This window comes from Fundulus heteroclitus, chromosome 18 (genome assembly GCF_011125445.2).
Source record: "Fundulus heteroclitus isolate FHET01 chromosome 18, MU-UCD_Fhet_4.1, whole genome shotgun sequence".
Lineage (NCBI taxonomy): Eukaryota > Metazoa > Chordata > Actinopteri > Cyprinodontiformes > Fundulidae > Fundulus > Fundulus heteroclitus.
The window spans coordinates 2,889,925-2,912,506 of NC_046378.1; the positions used below are offsets into that span (position 1 = coordinate 2,889,925).

At 39.3% G+C, this 22,582-nt stretch overlaps 1 protein-coding gene across 4 annotated transcripts in view; it reads right to left on the bottom strand.

The window, feature by feature from the left end:
- Positions 1–329: 329 nt before the first annotated feature.
- Positions 330–22,582, bottom strand: part of LOC105926737 (endothelin-converting enzyme-like 1) — a 96,622-nt gene continuing 74,369 nt past the window's right edge. Inside the window, exons 12-18 of one of the 4 annotated variants that reach the window (XM_036149736.1) lie at positions 20,049–20,100; positions 13,185–13,252; positions 12,637–12,761; positions 11,222–11,287; positions 9,555–9,650; positions 2,521–2,597; positions 330–2,392 (exon numbers count right to left, since the gene is read on the bottom strand). In XM_036149736.1, coding sequence (XP_036005629.1) covers positions 2,293–2,392; positions 2,521–2,597; positions 9,555–9,650; positions 11,222–11,287; positions 12,637–12,761; positions 13,185–13,252; positions 20,049–20,100 — 584 coding nt within the window. In that variant the 3' untranslated portion in view covers positions 330–2,292. Of the gene's footprint in view, positions 2,393–2,520; positions 2,598–9,554; positions 9,651–11,221; positions 11,288–12,636; positions 12,786–13,184; positions 13,253–20,048; positions 20,101–22,582 lie in introns of all 4 variants that reach the window. The other 3 variants (XM_036149734.1, XM_036149733.1, XM_036149735.1) reach the window with 3 other exon arrangements.

Consider the following 22,582-nt stretch of genomic DNA (forward strand, 5'->3'; position numbering starts at 1 on the left):
GGCTCCAGACTCCCACTTTAGGAGCCCCTGGTCTGGCAAATAAAATACATTGAAGTTTTCTTTTTTATGACGTCGTGAGACGTGAGTTATTGTATTAAAACTTATGCAAGGCTCTATCTGTTGAAAACAACCTTCTGGTTTGTACAACTTGTACTGATTACTGCTGAGCTTTGCTTGTAATAAACCATCCGGCGGTGGAGTGGGAGAGGGGGGGACTCTTGTTGCCCAGCACTATTAGGCCAAGAGAGACTGACTTCACATCTCTCCAAGCTTGTGAGGAGAACACAGCTGAAAACACAAAGGCAGAGATTATCCCAACGACCTGGACAGACGGTTACCCTTTGTTTTTATTAGAACATTAACAGTGACCAACAGAGAGGAAGAGAGAGCAGCCACATGTGGGTTAGCAGCTGGACACTACGGCGCGTGTGGGATCCTCCATGTTAGTCGATCAGAATTTAATGCCGGTCTGGATGGAAACATGCACTCACTTCCACAACCATTACATCTGATATACATCACCACTGTACAAAGATTCTAATGACTCCTGTTTTTGTATTAACAAATTCTTCATAGAAAAGTAACACTGTGTACAAATGTATGATTCTCCATAATTACAGTTAGATCTCAGTGTACAGGCTGTTGGTTTCTCTGACGGGTTACATGTAACGCGTGACCTCCAACAGATGCCGTTCTTCCTCTGTGTTCTGGCAGCATGGCCTGGAGAGAAGATGTCTCTCTTTGGTGCTGCACTTGGCTACAAATCCTGAGAAAGTCACCCAGCGTGAGTCAACACGTCTTTTAAAAAAAACCGTACAAACACTCACAGTAACAAGAGACCAATGCAGGCAAACATTGATTACAACAGTCGAGACGAGCCGAACACTGACCACAGCTCTCCGCGGCCAGTAGAGGGCGGCGCTGCAACACAAATGACACTTCCAACACCAGAGCGAGAGCAGGCCCAGATTTTCAATAATAAATAACTTCAGGTCCTTAACACTGCTTTAAGGCCCAACCCCCCCCCCTCTCCAGGCCTTCCAGTTCACACATTTTATTTGGTGTGTTGGAAGGAAAAAAAAATCTATTGGGACTTCATGACCAAAGACAGATATTTACATCCAAATGAAAAAAAAAAAAAATCTTACTGTCATCAAATTACATAAAAATATCTGTTTAGGTCAGTTATAATTTCCAGAAATATTATTTCTATTTGCTAAAGTCTGAAATTTATTAAACAAATATCTATTTTTGTTTACATGCATTTTTCTAATAGTCCCTCTGGGGTGGTGTAGCGGACTATGTCCGTGTCTTTGATACGACAGGAAGAGACAACTCTCTGTTGCATCAAGAAGGGCGTCTGTCCTTAAAACTCTGCCAAGTCTGTGGGCAAGTTGTAATGACTTGCTGTGGCTGAAAAGACTCGCTGACATGCATTTCTGTAGTATTTGGTGGAATTACCTTCAAACTGGATGAGCTAGGTCAAATGTTTTGGGTTTTCCTTCCATAACACACAGTTACAAAGCCATGACAGTATGCTCTGGGATTCCCAAACTGTCTAAAGACGTAATAATCTTTGTGTAAGTGGAATTCTGAGCTTGGAGAAATATACAATTCTGAAAAAAAAATCTCTTATTTTTCTGTGATTTAGAGAATAGAAATCCTAACGAACCTAAAACAGGAAAGGTTTAGTCAGATCAAATGTCATACAGTGTGAACAAAAGGTTATACATCTTTCTATATAGTGTATGTACACATCTGTTTTTTCACTGTAGGATAATAGAAATACAAATGTAACCACAGCAGGGTTATTATTAAGTTTAATGTCAGGGCATGAGAGCAAAAAAATGTATGAACTGGAAAATGGTGGGGGGCCTGAAAGCGATGCCTGCCGATAGATACTTCCTGATTGGCTGGTACAAAGATGCTACAAATCCATATTCACTTTAGACTGGGCATTTTCTGCAGTTCACATGAAATAAAGTCTTTTCCAGGGAGAAACAAGAGAACATGATACATAATTAGAAAGAAAACTCTATGAATCCATTACATGATGTATGCGATATCTGCTAAATAGAAAAATAGATGATTTCAAAATAAATTCAAACGTAGAAAAATATTTATAATCACATGACATATGTACACAAGCAACAGCGACGTGACCCATGCTTGGTTTGACCAGCGGATCCGTATGCAGGGGCTTTCACACTCCCCGATGAGCTTTGGCAATGGGTGATGTGTCTGAGGAAAAGGTGAGTTTTGCTGGGAGCTGAAAAGTCAAGGATCATTGGGTCACCACACGGAACATTTTTCCACAGGGTTCATCGGAGAACTTTTGGGACAGTGGAAAACGCGGGCAAACTCATCAAACTGTGAAACGCTGCCAAGCACCCTGCAGGAGATGGCAAAACAGAAGAAAAGGTTAAAGGTAATGTGGAATGTGTGAAATATCTCAACATTCATGATTACTTTATAGTAGAATGATTTTTTAACATGTAAAATTAAATAAACACACGTCACCTGTAGTGCTCTGGTGCGTGCTTGTCAGTGAGCAGCTGGAGATAGATGGACTGAGATCTTCTCTTCATACACCAGTTCTGAAAGGGAAAAAAAAAATAACCCAACACCACAGTGAGCTGAAGTGCATAAATCCCTTTGGAGCTAAAACCTAGACATAGAGTGAAAGTATGAAACATGAATAAATTGCGGTCTTTTATTACCATTGATTTACCAACCAAAATAGAAACTTTAAAACCCAGAAAAAAACAGCCTACTAAAACAGGAACGCAGCATAATCTTGAAGCATGTTACTTTCTGTGACTATAACCAGAGAATAAGCGGTTTTCTTGAATTTTTTTAAAAAAAGGGACATTTTTAAAGAGAGTGTGTCAAATGGACGTGTGGCTGCTGACTAGCAAGACAGCAAAAGGATGGATGGAGTACTCTTTGGAGTGTGGACTTTTTACTCAGGGATTATTACACAACTCGAATCGTGGAATGAAGAAAAAAAAACAAAGAACGCAACAGTTCAGCCTTTCTAGGACAGATAGCTTTAGCAGGACTCAAGCAGTCATGAGGCGACAGAAGCTGTTGTTTGTGAGCGTAAAGTGAAGAGGTGGGCAACGCTTTCTGGTACAGAATTTTATTGCCATTTTATATGTTCTTTGTCAGAAAAAAAAATGGCTGCTGACGACTGTAAAATAATGTTTTGACAGCTACATGACTGGGATTTTGCGTGGTTAAAGCCTTAATGGGTGCCTTGATTATGTGGAGAAACGTGAGACTTTCACGTCTGATCTGTTAATATGGAATAGGTTACTCTGGTCACAACATGGTAAATGACCTGTACCTGTATGGCACTTTATGAAGTCTGATGACCCCAAAGCACTTCACATTACATTCAGTCATTCACCCATTGACAGGCTGACGACGGTAAGCTACACTGTAGCCACAGACTGACAGAGGGGAGGTTGCCATACAATCAGTGCCCCCTCTGACTACTACAGCAGGCAAAGCAGGTGAAGTGTCTTGACCAATGACACAACGACAGAGACCGTTGGAGTGGTCAAGGACTAATTTACCACTGTGGTGGACTATAGGCTGGGCTTATGACAGGGTGCTCTTAAATCTCTGCACAGGGTGCCAGTTTGTTAGGTTTCCCAGCTACTGCTCTAAGGTAGCAACATTCCTTGTGATCTGGAGATTCTTCTTTAGGACTGAGGGACCATTGCGTGAAACGCTGATGTCAAAGGTTGATGTTCTAATTGTCATGTCATCACTCTTCAGCAACTTATGCCTAAGTTGCCTTGTGTTAGCGATATTTATTTTCGTTTTTTCTGCATATTTCAATAGTGGTCAAGGAAAATAAATACAAGCAGCATCAAGAGCTTAGACACCTGAACATACCTGAAAAGGTAGAGTTTTAAAAAACATCTATATGTGTGCCCTTTAGCACGATCGAATGCACTGCAAGACATTCTCTGCTCTTTTCTTAGTTTTTTGTGTTAGCTCTTTGTGCAATGTCCTCATAAGCATCTCTGTATAGCAATAAACAGAATAAAGAACACAGCTGTACTGGGGCCCCTGCAGCAGTAATTCTGGCTACTTGTTGTGCTTTTCCTGGTATTTTCTGCTGTGCAACAATTCTTCATGCTGCTTTAAAAGCTTTGCTGAATCCGTGATAATTCATTATGCCTTTTAAGCAACAGGTTTTCTGAGCAAATTTGCCACCAGGAAATGGTGAATGATGTTTTCAAAACCAGAACGCAACCAACAAGTTGACAAGAGAATTGTTCAAACATGGCCAGAAGTTTTTCCAGTCACACATGAGAGTTGTTAGACTCATTGCACAAATACGAGAATGGACTATTTTTGAAAAATGTGAGAGCCACCATGATTGTGAAGCTTCCTGATACAAAGCATTTGCTTATAAAAAAAAAAACAAAAAAAAAAAAAACTGGGTCTGAGCACTGCCATGAATAAAGAGTGGGATCAAAATGCCCTGCAGGGTAGTCCTGGCACACTCCATACCATCCAGAAACAAGTTGGTGACCACCTGGAGCATTTTCCAGCACGAGGAAATGCCATGATGGGAAACAAATGTCAAGCCAAGAAGTCCCCCAGACCCTAACCCCTCTGAGAACCTTTGGTCAGTACCTGAAGAAGCTGGAAGATAAGCCAAAGCCAACAAATTGTGATCGATTCCAAGCACCAATGAGATAGGAATGGATCACATTGAGTCAGGATTTGGTCCAGATGTTGATATCTAGACAGACAGGGTGAATTCCAGTGTTGAGATTAAGTTTTCAACACTGTAAAAAATGTAATTGTACTCTAGAAAATGGAAAAAAACATGTTGGAAAATGTTATTTGTCATTTGTGTCATTGTGTGTTTAAGGCATGATTGTAAAGTAAGAACTAAATTGAGATAAAGGTGAGACCATCTCCTCATTAGATCCTCATGTCCAGGAGTTTCTGATAGACAGCATTGATATTTAATATTGGGTATGCAGTATTTTACCAAGACATAGTATCAGAAAACTATAGTATTTCCAACTCCATCCCCTGTCTTATTCGCTGATCATATCAGATAGGCTGAAGACATCAGTAGGGGTATAGAAGAAGGCAAAATAGTTTGTAAAGGAATGTATCGGCACTGTCGACATGAAAGTGTGGACAATTCTATAGTATTTACAGAGAGTGTTTACATCTGTTATTTTGGTGGCTGGTGCTGCAGGGGATACCTTAGGCTCTTCTACTGCAAAGATACAAAGAAAATCCAAAGCATTCATGGAGAGTTCTGTTGTCCAATCTTCATTTCAACATTTGCAAATGTCTGACATTGCTTTTGCACAGCAAATAAAACATTTGTTTAAATCAATGGAAATCTTTGAAAAGCATAACGCTTCTCACGCTTCTTTCTGCTGCTGGTAATAGTGCATGCTGGACAATCAGCCAAGGTTTAACATGTAATCGGGTTGAGCAATTACCACATACTTAAGGGTTTCTAGCTTTAGAAAGGTGTTTTTGTAAGTTCAACTGAAATCATTAGGTACAGACTTAGAAACATTTGTTGTTCCCTCTGCCAGAGTTGTGGAAAAAAGCCTTAAAATAAATTCTCTTTTAGTGCAGAAACATTGTCTCACCGAAAAGGGTTTGATGTTTGCCTTTTTGCCAACAGCACAGCACTTAGTCTTCTGTAGATTTTTCCAAGGTGGGAGCACAGAGAGAGAGAGGGCGGGATCTTTGACTGTTGCTATATGCACAATCTGCTTGGACCATAAAAAGTCCAGGGGCCCGTTCTTCGTACGTTGCTTAAAACATCCGAGATCAAATGACACATCCAAGATGATTTCATCCGGCTAATCATGATCCGGTTAATTGAGTTTCTTCGAACACACCTGTTGTTTCTGATCAGTATGGCTGGATTGAGTAATCTGAGATAACTGCGCGTTCATGCGTTTGTTTAAAAGGGGAAATGTATCGATAGTAGAAACAATGATCAGCAGCGCTGCTATTGGCTGTTCAGCATGGCCAAAGAACGCCCACAGTTTTTCTCCCAAGCAGAACACGATCTTTTAATGGAAGGTTACGCTGAATTTGAGTCATTAATTAAAACGACAGGTAACACCTCAAAGTCTGCTAAAGCCAGGAGAGAGGGCTGGCAAAAAGCAGCAGACAAATTAATGTGTACGTGCTCTCCATGTTAGATGTTTTTATCACTTTCTACAGTATGTATTTTTGCATTTTAATAATCTCATATTTACTTTGTTCTTTTATATCAGAGCCTCCACGGGACCCATTAGAACATGGGGACAAGTAAAAGTGAAATACAAGAATATTCTACAAAATGGTAGTCTTTAATTAATATACTTTATTTTAAAAAAGCCACTTTTTATGGCAACAGATCCAATATCGGTGTCATTCCTTAGACACTGGAAGTAAAGGACACGTGAAAACCGTTAATTTTAACTAAAAATTCTTTATCTATAAAAAATGAAGTTTTTCCTTTTCCAAGTCATCAACAGTTTACACGGTAAAACTGTATTGCTCCGTGTCTAGATAATCAATCCGTAGTTTTTTTCTAATGCAATGTACGGCTCGACAGGAAGCAAGCCTTTCAAAGTAAACTAAACTTCACAATAAAATGGCCTGAACAAATCTTCTTACTGAATATGATAAAAATAAAAAGTAAACCATCATACAAATAACTTAAATATTTTCTATTTATGGCTCTAACACCACTTTTTCCTCTTTAAAAGCCACTGTTAAATGATGTGCTTGTCTGTTTATAACAGCCACCAAGAAAAATCTCTCTACAATTACACTGTCGCGCTGCGCTAAAGGATCCTGTCTATTGCGCAATACGCGTTTAATTCGAAAAGCTCAGAAATTATTCTTGCACCTTCTGCAACAGGTTGCTGTCGTAAAAACGGACAAGACATGGCTACGGCAGACTTCCCTATCTCCTCCGCTTATAAAGCTGCAATCTAATCCTGTCTACATGAAATAAGCCTGCTCTCGAGCAGGTTTAAGCTGGCGCACATGTTGCTATGACAGCAAGTCCAGGATGAGTTTCGAAGAACCAAACAATCCAAGATCATGCCAAATCGTCAACAATCAAATCCAGCTAACTGAGTTAGCGACGTACGAAGAACGGGCCCCTGGTCTTCTCTGGTAGTCTATTCTCTTCACCTGTCTGCAGTGTTGCCAGTGGCCTTTAGGGGCGCTAAACCTAAATGTTTCAGGTCTAGCACCCCCTAAGGGCTAAAAGTTACAAAGTGCTGTTTTAAAGTGTAACTCACCCAAAAATATACTTTTTTGCATATAAACTGTAAAAACTGGGCCTTAAGTTGCTACTTTAATGTTACTGTGCATTTTTTCTATTTTTTTTTCTTTTTCTATTTTTAGACAAACTTGTTTAATTCTGCAACATTTGTCTTAGAACTATTTTAGTACTGCCCTCTTAGGGTTTGAACGGTGGCAGTTGACTTTTCCTATTGGTTGAAATGGTAATGCTTTTGTTGCCATAGCTATGCGTTTGGGGGGTGAAAAATCCTCCACTTCAAATGACCGATCCGTGGCAAAACCACCATACAAAATCATGGATAGTGAGCAGAGTTATGCTGGTAGTTGCGCCATGGTTTGGTCTTTTGAGGAGGAGAATATTTTCTCCTCAATGTTAACGCTTGCTTCCTTGATGCGAGCCGCCATTGCTGTCTGTATCAAAACAGTCTCACGTCACGGTCGCTTCTCCACTACGTCACATCTATGACACTCCAGCCCTGCGTCCTGATTGGCTGGACAAATCAATTGGTTGGAGAAATCACTCTCTGTGGAAGAGGTCCCAGATGGATGTGAGTGAAGCTAGGCGGAGCAATATCAATCTGGCTAGGGTTAGGGTTAGGTTGTTGAAGCCACGGAGCGCAAATATCCAATATCCTACCTAATACCAACTTCACTGCGGTCTCACAGCAGCCCCTTCCTGGCTGCCTCAAGACACTAACGGCAGAAGCACAACAATTGGTTGCTTTCATGTAAATTTGCCAATAACACATACAAAGTTGATAGATTTGTTTCTAGTCTATTCTTTGAAGAAAAAAGTCGCTAGAAGGTTTGAAAAGTGCAACAGTGCTCACTGTGGAGGCACAAGAAGGAGCTGTGTGTTTTTTTTTAAGACAGAGCTGCTTTTATACCTCACAGTGGCAGAGCTACCCACGTCACAGTCTCAGCAGGATTTCAACAAATATGCACAAACTTTAAAAAAATAATGATAGGATATGTAGACAGCTCTATAAAAATGTTGATTTGGGGGTGAGTTACCCTTTAACAGTGGGGAAGCATTTCTCCACATATACAACCTTTGTTTCACACCTTGCCCACCTCAACCCATAGACTTTAGTGAACTCCATACGTTTACCACATGTTGGGAATGGTGGAAAGCTAAATAAGGGTCATGGTCCAGAGCAGCGGCTAATAGCTGAAAGACATTGATGTTTGTTACATTTATACCCCAGAAAAAAGGGAAGTCAGTGATTAATAAACAGACGTTCCCACTCTAATCTCAGAACTCTGACCAACTTAAAAAAACAGGGAAACTGTAAATTGAAAAATTGTTAAGTTCATATTAAAATGATATGAATAAATGCCACTTTGTTAAAACCAAAACAGGTAGTCGAAGGTTAGCATGATAGGTAAAGCTTTTTTTAAATCATTGATAGTGGCATTATGCTACTACACTAAAAAACAATTATTAGTTTAAAGCTTCTGCTGTATCTTTTCCAGACTAATGCATCCGTCCCCTTCTGCATACAGCCAGTGGGCATGTTGACAGAGAAGCTAATATAGCTTTGTCTGTTTCATCTTTCTCTATTGTGAATGTCATCGAACACTGAGAAACTTTGGGATCTGGATTTTTTCTTCGTTTTATACAACTAAATATTTCGATGGCAACAAATGAACTGAAGAAAACAGCCCTCGTGCTATGATGATCACATTTCTCTTCACTTTTTTTTCCTTTTAAAGCCAAACCTAATAAGTCATTATGTTTGAAAGGCATGTGTGTCTGCCTGCTGTGCAGGTTGGAGGCCCGCATTAATTTTGGTCGAGGTGATTGCGTTGCCTTAAGCGTTTTATTCACACTTGCATATGACATTTCACATGAATGTAAGCACATATTCCTGACTTTCATAACATTTCCCCCAGGGCAGGAGTTTTAAAAAACGAGCTTAAACACACCACGTTGCATTCTAAAGTGTTTCCAGATTCCGCCTCGGTTACATTAAGCCATGAATTTCAATGAACCATTGAATATCAATGATGACTTGTAATACTTGGCAGGATCGAGGGTGGTCTAGCGCTTGAAGACACCGTGCTGTCATCAAGACTCTGGTTATTTGATCCCTCTAATTCTCAATGCATCTATCAGCTAATGTTGGTATGCGACCGCGCCAACCTGCCCTCCGCCTTGCAGCTCCAGCTGAGAGTGGCACCTGATATGATTTAAAATCAGAAAGAAAACTAGAACTGCAGATTCTTCAGAGGAGTTTCTGTACCTGTGCAAAGGCTATGAAGAGCAGCTGTTCGTGGGTGTATTTTAGGCCAGGGAGGGGCCTCTCTGGACCATGCTCCCTCACCCATTTCTGATATGCCTGCAAGAAGAAGTGAAGAGATAATAACTGACAGGAAATAGAAAAACAACCGTAGACTTAGATGTTAAGATTTTTCTCATTTTCAAAAAGGAAACCAGGAACCAGATAAACCAACTATAGCCTATTTATTATGTTACAGTGTCTTCCAAAAACACCCCAAGAGCTTCACATAAAAGAGTGGTACAAGGTACACATATATGTGTACCTACATGATACATGACCCTGCTGAAGAAAGCATACATGATGTGGTGACCAGCATATTTGAATGAATGGGCGATTGAGTGTGTTCAGGGTGATGTGAAATATTACTTTTCAACCCCATATAGCACTTTGCCAGTAGCTCAAAAAGCTTAGATTTGGTCTCACTTGACCGAAACAAACAGGACATGTCATGGCTTTTTTCTTCTCACCACTTTTCCTTAAAGGCCAGATTTGCGGAGTTCATGACTAAGAAATGTCCAGTCAACAGATCCTCCCATCTGTGCGTTGGATCTCTGCAGCTCCTCCAGAGTCACCAGTGCTTCTCTAAGTAATGCTCACCTTGCCTGGCCATTTTAGACGGTTGTCCGTGTCTTGGCAGTTTTATATGTGCCATACTGTTTCCATTTTCAGATGATGGCTTGGACATTGTTTTACAGCCTAACTCTGCATTCAACTTTTCAACAACTTTCTCCCTGACTTGTCCAATATGTCCCTGGGTCTTCATGATGTTGTTTGTTCTCTAATGTTCCCTAAGAAACCCCATAAGGCCTTTTACAGAACCGCTGCATTCATGCTGAGAATAAATTGCTCAAAAGTGAACTCTGTTTAGGGGTCTTCTAATTAGGCAGTTTCTACAGGCAGTTGATGGCGGTGGATTTGTTTTTAGAAATGCCTTATTCAAAGTAATGAATAATGTTGTATTGCTCTCTCCCTATTCTCTGCTCTTTCTCTTTCACCTTCTCTCCCTTTTGGCATTTTGTCTCTGTTTCTCTCCTTTTTTCCTCTTCTACCTTCCTGTTTCACTGTCCATTTAACATGAAAAAGTTCCAGCATCAATTCCAATAAGCACATTACTGACAGAATTCATCCACGAGGAATGACTGTATAAAAACAAAATATGGCAAGACCTATAGAACATAACAGATGACAACAAAAACATGAATCTAAACAAAAGCCATCACAAACCCCCTCAAAATCGCAAAAATAAAGATGTACGTAGGGGATCTGTGTTGTGTGTATTTATGTAGCTGCAGGGAAATGAACCTTGTATTTGCCAGCATTAAATACTCGTCAGTTCAGTGGAGACTTGATATTCTGAGTGAATCAGATGACAGCCACAATTTCTTTTCTAAGGTAACTCAAATATTTAATGAAATTGTAATTTGAATGAAACTGAGATAAATCTCATCTTTTAACTTGAGTCTATAGTGATGTAGAACTTTTTTCTCATTTAAAGAAAAAGTAGAGGGATTTATGAAGAATAGTTCAAAGGATTTATTAAATGATCTAAAAAAATACATGGAAATATTTCTATTTTTTTAAAGCAGTAGAGGAAAATTGTAACAATTACTGCAGAGTACTTTACTTACGTAATACGATAACTTTAGTCCTCCCATGTCAGCAATGTTCTCCCCTAATGTCAGGCGGCCGTTCACCTGCACACACAGAAAGGGAGATTAAGAAACAGTAAAAAGCTTTTTAAAGCACTGCAATATCAAGTTCACTCCGGCTTGGAGACATACGCTCCTAAACACCACTAAGTGCTTCAGTGGGGTTTGCAATTTTTGGAGCTTGCAGTCTGACTCACCTCAAAGATCACTTTGACTCCACATGCATCCTACATTGTCAAATCTGCATTTGGGTACCATGGAGTCAAGGTCACCTAGCTACAACTGGAGGCAGGATGACACAGGCAGCTTTTATTTAGTTTTATTTTGACTTTGTAATTTTAAGACTATACATGGGATATTGCTGATGTAATCAGTGTCATCACATCAGTACTTGGACGTATACTGAGATCCCCTGGAACCATTTCTTGTTTTTTTAAGACTAACACCTGCTGGTTTCAGCTTTATGCAGCGTTATGTAGACGTGGCCAAAACTCTTAGCAGTGACACCAGCATTGTTTTGCAAACTTTGCAGCTCACGCGTTGTTTAAGATTAATGTGCAGATCGATCAGGGTTATGAAGCTGCCCCAAATCAGGAAGTTAATTTTTAAAAATAATTTTATAAGTCACTTTGCACAGGCGAGAATTGAATGGCTGACTTTAGTTCAATCGTAAGCACAAATGAAGCCGTAAGAGAGTCCAGCTGAAATCAGTTCATCGATCTAATCAGCCAACTGGTTGCTATAAAAGAAGAACAGATGTGCTTTAAGCATCATCAGTGTCTTCTGCTATAAGCAATGGGGCAGTTTGGTGATGATGCCGTTAGCAGTGTTGCCTAGCAGCAATAAGATCCTGAGTTCAAATCCCAGATCTGCTCATGGCCTATGCTGTCTCTCACACACTGACAGCTGGAGACATTCCTGAGCAGCTGTGGACAATGACAATTTAGCTTCAAAGAAAAAAAAAAAGATGCCTTATTTGCTTTACATAAAAAAAGATGTTGCATGTAAAGACACTGCTGCTAGGAACTTTACATATGATAGAGCAGTTCACCAGAGCATCAAGAACTTCAGGTTGAGAAGTGGAGATGCAGTGAAGAACCAACTACAAGAGTCCTAACGACTGGATGGGGGAATAAACTCTCTAATGTAAAGGAGACCAGGACACCCTGACCAGCAGTTCCAGTCACATAACAGGTCTTAACTATATGCTCTGAGAGCCGCCTCCATTATACAAGAGTTGCTTTATTAGCCCACTGAGCATCATCAGAACTTTGAAATGATTTTTAGGAACAGAACTAATACATTACAGCACGGGATCAACTCTAAAAATGAAATATTCAATTTTCAGCCATTGTGACTTGTGGTGTGTGTGTGGGGGGGGGGGGAACGCCCACCTTCTGGTTATACACAGTGAAGTTATCGTAGAGCTTGACGATGCATTCAGCCTTCCTCTGGAACTTTCTGTAGGACTCCTGAGTCCACCACTGCTTGAGGTTGCCATAGCGGTCGTACTGGCCCCCTAGGGACATGAACCATTGCATCACTAAGATGAAGGGCAAAAGTGCAGGGGGATGGTGAATATCAGCATGAAAACGGCATAATACATAACTTTTCTTCACAGTCAAAGAACTGCCACACATGCTATTGCTCCACTTTTTGGTAGCTGAACAAGATTATACTGTAAGTTCCCCTCATTATGTTTGTATATATTAACCCTTGTCTTGCATTGTCATATCAGATAAACATGAAGTGCACCACCCCAGGAGGCTTACGTTGTCTAATTGTTAGGTGAACAGCCTATCAGAAGAGCATTTCTGGCAGTCATTGTTTTGACTGGGATAAAAAGTTACAAGTAAATAATAAAGAAGCAGAATGTGAAGGTGAAGTAAAAATGGTAAAAAAAATAAAGGATGAACATTGACAGAGCGGTTGTCATTCTTACCCCAGTCATCATAACCGTGTGTCAGCTCATGGCCGATGATAGCTCCTATTCCTCCATAGTTCAGAGATCTGGAAGCAGAATGGAAACAGAAAATTACAAAAATATGAACTACGCAGGCATCATCAAGACACACCTGAACATTAGTGGGAAAGGAATGAAAGTAAAAGAAGAAAAAGACAAGAATGTTAAAACTGTCCTTGCAGTGGTAAGTGATAGGTAAATTTACCCAGACTTAACTATAATTATTTCCATTCTGACATCATGAGTTCAGCTTGGACTGATGTTAATTCACCAACACACATAGCTGTCATTGTTCAGCACTTTCTGACACTGTCAAACTTTCTCTAATGTAAAGTTAACTTGGCTCCATTATTTTGCTAAAATTAGCTAAGTTAACCTTGCTGTAAATCCTGTCTTGTGCTACCAGGTAGAAATGGACTTACATATGTGTTTTATGTACTTCCTGACATTAAAAGCTGTGTTTTGTTTAGTCAGGACAACATGGAAGCAGACAATGATAACACATCAGGTTTGGGGTCTATGCAGGACTTTCTTACACAAAGAAGGAGCTCACCAATAAAAGCATTTAAGTCTGCTTGGATTGGACAGTTATTCAAGGTCAACCTTATTCAATGTTAAAAGTGTCTTGTTGGTCGTTGACTTTGACAAATATGCAGAAAAAGTGCTTTTTTAAAGATGCCTTGACTCTTTTGACGCTACCTTTTCTGTTAAATACTCCACCTCTCAGAACGTGGCTGGATCACAGTTAATTTGAAAAAGTTCCTTCAGTAACAAGGAACTCATGATGCCACTACAATCCTATTCCTTGTCAAACAGGTATTTTCCTAGAAATTTCCAGGTATCCAAGCAACCTGAACTCATCAGAAGAATCTTCTCATGACTTCCACATTACCACATATTTTAATACGATTGATTTTCTAAACATCACTCTATTTAGTTTTAGTTTTACTGATCAGTGGATATACTTTTACATTTCAGGTCGCATTCACCGCTCCCCACACACAGGTGCACACAGATTTAAATACCAGTATGCAGATTGGAGGGCAACGTGGGGTTCAGTGACTTGATACTCTGATGTGTGATTAAGTCAAGCTGGAATTATACTCAAAAGAAGACTGTTCTTTAAACTGGGTCAAAGCCCACAATCACACGGTCACATCTCTTTTGGGTGTTGTAATGGAGCAATGTGCTAACGCATGGCTGCCCAACTCCAGGCCTCCTGTTTTACTTTTCTGCAACTTTTAGAATAATCCCTTCTCCAGCCTTTGTGAGGCCTCCGCAGAGCTGGATGACTGAATGCTGATGAGGGAGCTCAGTGGCCGCGTCCAAAAGGGTCTAATTGGTAAGCACTCTTCAGCGAAAGCGTCGCCATGATACGTGATGTCCGAGGATTTAGGAAAAGGAGCCTGTATGCTTCCCATGGAGAGCTTCCTGCTGTTCTGATAATGACCCAAAGACTCTGCACAGACCGTCCATGTTCTGGCTGCATTTTTACATCAAAGCTGAGTCTTCATCCAAGGTGAAAGGATCCTGGCCAGAGATTTCTACTCTAATAAAACATTTGCAGGAAAATTAGATCCTGGCACTATATCCATTGTTTTTATATAAATAAAATATTGGATTATTTTGTGTCAATTTCTGTACAACTCCATTAACCCCCTTTTATGCAGTAGTTAGATTTTCTCCTAAATTATAGATGACATTTTCCTGTTGTGTATTCCTTGTGCACACAAGGCAAAGGAGAGTTGTACTTTAAAATTTTGACATTTACTGTAAATTTTTTTATTTGAAATCATCCTTCCACACTGACAGTAGTTAAGACATTATTTAAACAGAAAAAAGAGGGTAAAAAATTAGATCTCTGTGAGAGCTGCATGCCTCTATAAACTCTGACCAATCCCTGCCATTTGGTCCGAATGGCAGGGATTGGTCAGAGGTCGAAGGATTGGTCCTGCCCTCACTTCACTCGGTCCCTCAAGTTCAGGGGGTATCACCTTATCTATTGGTTGTCCCACATGCCAATCATTCTGATATGCTTACATAACACCAGTGTGCGTGCTCGTTCCTTGTTAGTGTACTCTAGCTGGCTGCGAATGCGTATTTCAAGTGTTTATGTACCTGGTTAGCTTCGGTGTTAGCCGTTCATTGTAGCTCCGCTGCTTTCACCGTATACTTTGAAAATGGCTGAGAGTCGCAAGAAGCAAACAGTCTTACAAGTTTATGAGAAGAAGAGGTAGAAAGAAACAAGGCCAGTTATTTAAAAAGGGACTTACTTACATTTCCGGAAAAAAATAAAAAGCTCTACCTTTAATCATATAAGAAATGTTTTTTGATAATGAATAATTCTCTTTAGAAATGTGTTAATATTTGCTAATAACTAGACCTATTCATGCAGTGTACAGCCTTAACGCTTCCCACTAAGAGACATTTCCCCCAACATACCCCAATTAATTCCTTAGAGATTTTTTAAAGTTTGTGTTCTGGCAAAAAAAAAAGCCATTTGACTGATTTGAGGTGTCTCATTAGTGTCAGATACTTGGCTTTCTTTTCCTTTGTCCCTTTGTCCTCATTGCAAATTCTGCTTAGGCAAGCTGGATTAAACAACCGAGCACTCGAGACCTTGCTTGGATCCATTTGTTTCAGATTTCTATTGAATAAAAATCAGTGTAGAGGCAACTTTTTTTTTTGCTTATATTAATTAGAAAGAATCAAATATATGTTTAACAAGCAATGCACAAATCCATAGAGGGACTTAGAACATTAATCTTTATTTCCCAAGTTGTCGATTGATTAAAAAAAAAACTAAACAAAAAAAAAACATTCATATCATTTCCACAAGTTTCCTGTGTCCCTCCTGAGAAAAGATCGGGGTACCCCTCCTTCTCCTTGACCCCTGTGAGAAGCGGGAGTGGTGTCTGTGTTGTACATGCAGATCCAGAGAGCAATGAGAGGCCAGACTTAAGGCTATTCACATGGCTACATCTGAAAATGACTTTCTGACAGCTAGTCGATAAGCTGCCTCACACTGGGCCGACTCCCTTGCTAAACTAACAGGCTGTTTGAAGCTTCATTATACTCAACATCAGTGTAGAGGTGTGTGTGTGTGTGTAAGAGAGAGACAGAGTTTATGGGAGGTTGGGGCTACTGCAGTAATAACTTTAGGGGGACACACGTGTGTGTGTGTGTTGTGTGTTTGTACCGTCATTAATTAAAATCGATTTGCATGCATAGCTGCCACTAGTAGAAGTAGCGGTGATAAGCTCTAATGAAGACATAAAAACGTAAGCAAATGCTGAATGCACAAGCTGCAGGTCTAATTATCTCATGCTTGTAAGTATCTATGGAGTTGTTCGGAGGTGTGTGTGTGTGTGTGTGTGTGTGTGTGTGTGTGTGTGTGTGTGTGTGTGTGGGGGGGTATAAAACTGCAGGTGATGTAGTTAGGAATGCTTTGAATGTTTGCTTAAATATTGCTCAACATTACCACTACTGCTTTCTTGAAAACAGCTTTGGTTTGCTAAGAGTGTGTTGAGGGAAAATAAAAGCTTGTTCAGCTAATCGGGGCTGTTCTGCGTCTCACTCTGTAACCACTGCATACCTGTTTGAATTGGTCTTGTTTTTTCCTAAAAATGCCAAACTTCGGGCAACATTTTGTGTTTTTGATGCCTCTCCTTTATGTTATGGATGGAGTCAGAATTTAGAGGCAGACCTCATTTTTCGTTATTCTGCTCGGCATCTGCAGCCAAACAGCCCCATGTTTGAAGGTCTCAGCCAGACCCCTCATGCTCCTCAGCTGAATCTTTGACTCATCTGTACATAAAACTTTAGTTCCAAAGTCATTTGGCTTGTCCAAGTGGGCAGATTTCAGCCAAGATTAAAGGTTTTAATTTCAAAAAAATTTTTTCCAAAGAAATCTACATAAATTAATTATCCAAAACATTTTAATAGCAACAACATATTTATTGAAGATGTGTCTGTAGTGGTTCACAAATTTAATGAGGAGTTCGTGACAGAAACAATCTCTGATCCTGCAACAACAGAGAGCTGCAATGAGGAATTCACAATAACAAAAAAATCTTAATTATATTGTTCTCACCGCAGCGGAAGAGAGAGAGAGACCACAGCTGATGTTAACAAATGTGAAAAAATAAAAGCTCTACTGAATGTAATGACACTGATGTGACAACAATCAAAAGAGTTATTGATGCAGTTGTTAAACCACTGATACCTGTAACCTCTCTTTCCTGGTAAATTGGTAAATTTCCAAACAAAATGAAAACTGCAGTTTTGTATAGCCTTAGAAAAAGTGGAGATAGACACCAATTCACAACTATAGGCCTATTTATCTACTTTCACAATTTTCCAAAATAAAAAAAACTTTATTAATAAACTGGAAAACATAATTGATAAACACAAATTATGTTCTGAAAGTCAATATGGATTTAGATCTCAGAGATCCACAGCACTGGCAGTCCTGGAATCAATAGAGGAAAGCTTGCATTGGGTCTATTTGTAGATCTAGAAAAAGCATTTGACCCAAACCGTTTATTCTCGTGGTATCTGTGCGTTCACAAACACACAAGAATCCATCTCGTACTGATCTGCCTTCAACCGTTTGTGACTGAACCAAAAATGGTTTGGGCCAATCACATTGCAGTATTGTGGTTTGAGGCAGGACATACCAGCTGCTACCAAAGCAAGAGCTGCTGATCCCGCAGTTTCCTGAAATTGCTGCTATCATGTCTGTTTTGTCAGAATCTACAATTTCATCTTTGAAAGAAGAACAGCAACAAGTGCCTTGACTAGCTTACCTTGGTGTGATTTCGCATGACGTCTGCTGCTTGCATTTTAATTTGATTCCATAATTGGCTAAAACAAATATTTGTTAGGCGGGCACTAGGTGTTGCCTCATCCAATCAACTCAGACAGTTCTGCTGAAATTCTGTCCTTTCCCCAAACTGATTTGATGGGAGCAGTCCCAGACTGATAAAGTGTATAACAGAGAGTGCTGCACGCTATCAATCTGGCTGGCCAGGTTGACATGACATATGTAAGGTTTCTAAATTATTATAGTTTGTTTTGTTTCCAGATGATACAAATCTTTCTGTACAGGTGAGCGCTTACAGCAGCTTTTGGGTGATATCACACCAAGGATGAATAAAGTAAAAAAAAAATGGTTTGACAGAAACAAATTTCCCTAAATTCAGAGAAAAACTAAGTTCAAGTTAATTATAAAGGAAATATAGATGTGAAAGTCATAATAGATGGAGTAAAGGTGTAAATAGTAGATTATCGTCAACAAATTCTGCTGGACACCTCACATTAACTATGTTCAGACAATCAGAAGCATCACAATTCTTACTAAAGCAAAACATTTTCTGAATTATAACGTATAATACTCTACTGTTCACTGATTTTACCGGGCCTGAGGTGTTGTGTAGAAATCTGGAGTAACACCTACAGGAAATAACTTAAACGCTGTTGGTTTTGGTGCGGTGGTGGCGGTGAGGGGAGCTGAAGTGTGTTGCCATGGGCGTGTTTACCTGCTGAATGTAACTGGTGTGAAACAATCAGGAAATAACTTTTATTTATCTGATTAATAACAGCTTTATCATGGCCGACGCTCTGTTATTGTTACTCTATGCCTCTCGCTCTCTCTCGCACCCTCTCCCTTTTTTATTATTTCTTTTGTTGTGTGTTCTGGTCATTTGAGCATGATTAAACATGTCATCTTTAATATGGCTATAAAAATGCTGCTTGCATTTGTTTTGTTTTTGAAGGTGTAGGGGATTGGGGGTGCGTCAACTCGGTTGGGACAAAGAAGGTCTGTGCGACTAAAAAACTTTGGGCACCGCTGTTCTAAGGTGTTGTCTGCTGGAACAGCAGCTTATCAATAGCTGAGATGAAGGGAATTCAGAAGCTCATCAGGAAGGCTAGCTCTGTCTTTGGATGCCCCCTCAATCCAATGCCGGCAGTAAAAGAAAGGAGAATCCCAGCAAACATAACAACACTCTAGGATAATGTCTCCCACCCCATGCATTACACTTACACAACACTGGAGAGCTGCTTTAGCAACAGGCTGCTGCATCTTAAGTGCACAGAAGAGCATTATTGTAGGTTATTCCAGCTGTTAGACTGTACAGCCATCCCTGCTCCCAACAAGCTCAATAAGGTGTTTAAACTCCTGCACTTCCTTGCTTCTTTCCATATTCTTGTTAATGGTCTATTTTCGCACATATGTACAGTTTCCTAATGCACTTTTTAATTTCTTAGACTCTGTATCTGCAGTTTTTCTTTACTGGATAGTTTTTTTTACATGTAGTGTGTTTGACCTTTCTATATGGTCTTTTTTATTATTATTGCTTATATTTATGTATAAATATATACACATGTGCTTTCATGTGTATATATTTGAGTTTCCCCACAGAAAAACAAAACTATTTCTATTCTATTCTATTCTAAGTTCATAATGATGGTATGTTAACCTCTGACAGCAACTCAATGTTACAAATTGTAATGGTCAATATTTTTGTAACTGTAATTCATTAATATCTTTTTACAAAAATGTGAGACAGTCAGAATAGGCAGAGTCAGATCCACTTTCATGCCCCATCAAATTCCTTGACGGGCTTAAATTTAGGGCGACAACCTTTCAATGACACCTGTTCCATTAGCAGGGCATTGTTCAGTAATTGAGCTCTTGGTGGGTAGTTAAATTGGTTTAATCGGGTGTGCTGGGACATAAGGAGAAGCAGAGGGTTTCCAGACTAACGCAGGCTTTAACGACCTTTGTTGTAGCTGTGGAACAGCTGTGGACTCTCTGTGGAGAGAAGCGGGGATACTCACTGTGGAAACTCAGGATTGTAGAGGGTGGGCTGCAGGATGCCAGCAGGAAAGACTGTGAGACAGATAAAAAACACAAACGAACAAACAACATGCAAGTTACAACTTTTCATAATTCTATTAGAGCAAAGATTTACCCGAATTTAAGAACGGCCGCCGTAGAGAGTTATGATATTAGTGAAATGAAGACAGTGATAATATGCCCAAGTCAGAACACAAATTAAATATTAAAACAACAAAAAATAATAAGTAATAAGATACACTACTGGTCAAAAGTTTGGGGTCACTTAGACATGTCCATGTATTTTTTTTATGAAAAGCCCAAATAAAATAAAATAAATCAGAAATACAGCCTAGACACTGTCATTGTGATACTCTGTCTGTAATGGAGCAGCCAGCTGTTATGAGGGCGCCCAGCAGGGAGTGGCCATTGAGCCAGTCCAAGTTGTGGGAGGGGCTTCAGGAAGCATGGGCGGACATTTCATCAGATTATCTCAACAGACAGACAGGTAGAAGGCCAAAGGTCTGCGAGGCTGTAATTGCTGCAAATGGAAGATTCTTTAAAGGTGCATAGCCACGTTATTTTTTTTATTGATTTGTCAGTAGCTCACTCTGGAAGCATACAACGTTTTTATGAAATATTATTACATCCTGCTTGGGGTATTAGTTATTATTTTGCCGTTTTATGCTTTGTTTTTGCTCAGTTTGTTACTAAAGCCTTTCGTGTTTATTTATAATAACTATGAAGATACGTCTCTGTGCATGTTCAGCAGGGGATAAAGCAAGGAAGCAGCAAATGGCTTTTAGCATCTCCCAGAAAAACAATAAAGAATGGTCCAAGATTCAGTGAAAAAATGGCAAAAATATATGATTCCAAGAGGGAAAAGACAGGAATGTCGCTGGGAATGCAGTATGAACATTGTTCACTGAAGCAAATGCTAAACCTGCCGAGGCTCAGATGTGACCGCAGAGTTGACTGACGTGAATAAATGTTCTGATATGAGGCTTTTAAAGTTGCTGTAGATCGGTATATTTAATTAATAATGGTTGGTCTTGGATCACGCCGAGCTGCCGCTTTACTGCGAGGCATTTAAGAGGGTCAGGGCTTGTTCTGGCATTATTTAATACTGTTTTATTAATTAAGCAAGCCGGCATTATGATGGTTCTTCTAGACTGCCAGGAGAAGGCGCCACGTATGTTTATATCCACTCATCGCACCTGGTGCTGAGGCTATTTTTGTCCACAAAACGGACCATCAAAACATCATCAGGATGGAGGCTTGGTGTATAGGGAAGGCAAAAAGCAAGGCAAATGTATTTCTATAGCACATTTCTGTACAAAGACAATGCAAAGTGCTTTACATGACATTTATACAACTTTATTTTATCATGATCAAACAGTTTTTGGTATATAACGTGGCTATATACCTTTAAAAGAAAGATAATTATTTCTAACCTTTTCAATGTTTTGACTATGTTTTCTACTTATCTTACAACTCAATTAATAAATATAATTACATTTCTTGAAAAAATTAGACATTTTTTGGATGACTCCAATTTTTTGACTGGTAGGGTATGTTTATTTTAATGCCCACAAAAGCAGAAATATGTCAAATCATCCAAATGACTTATTGTGGTATATTTATTTTGACCTAAAATAAAAAAAAAACATAAATGAATATATGACACTCAGATACAGATGTTGCTTTACATAAATTCAGCCCTTCATCGGAGTAGATGTTCTCTGTCTAATGTTCACAAATGCCTCCTCCCTACCACAAGACAAAATATATTCATGGTAAAAGTGTGTTTGGTTCCAATCTTCTTCAGCTTGGTAATGTGTAATGTTAAATTCACTCGCTTTCCCCCCAAAAGACAGTGTTTCTTAACAGTATCCATTTCGGAAAAAACTTGTAAGCATCAATAAATGTATTCAGATGCATCTATGCAACAATCACAACCACAGATTTATGTTATAAAACCTCCAAATTCCATTTAATGTAAATTATGGTGACTATCTTTTGTGAATGTAGAACCTTTTAACTAAGTAGTGTCTCTCTCCCAGCCCTACCCGGGATAGGCTCCACTCACATATTTTCTTTGAAAATAGCCAATAGAAAAAAGAACTATGAACAGTTTGAAGCCCATAATGGAACTGATCTCTAAATAAACAAGGTCTTTCTGTGATTTAACATCAACTTTAAATAAGAAAAATGTAGTAAGCTTAGTAAATTTAGATTTGATAAGGCATCAGGTTTTGTTGGGGCAGGGTTTATTATGTATTTGTCATTGAGGACAGTAACAAAAACAGGAGATTTTATTTTAATTTTTCTGCACAAATTAATATTTTAAAAGCCCAAATCGCCAACAGAAAGTAAACCTCTTAAATGTTTCTATAAATTTAACCAACTTTCTAATAGATATTTGGATAAATCTACGCAATGGTATGAAATGGAAGTACAGTAGTTTGGGAACAGGGTACAAAATGACTTAGATTTATAGACCTTAATGTCATTCAACTGTGAATTCACAATGTAC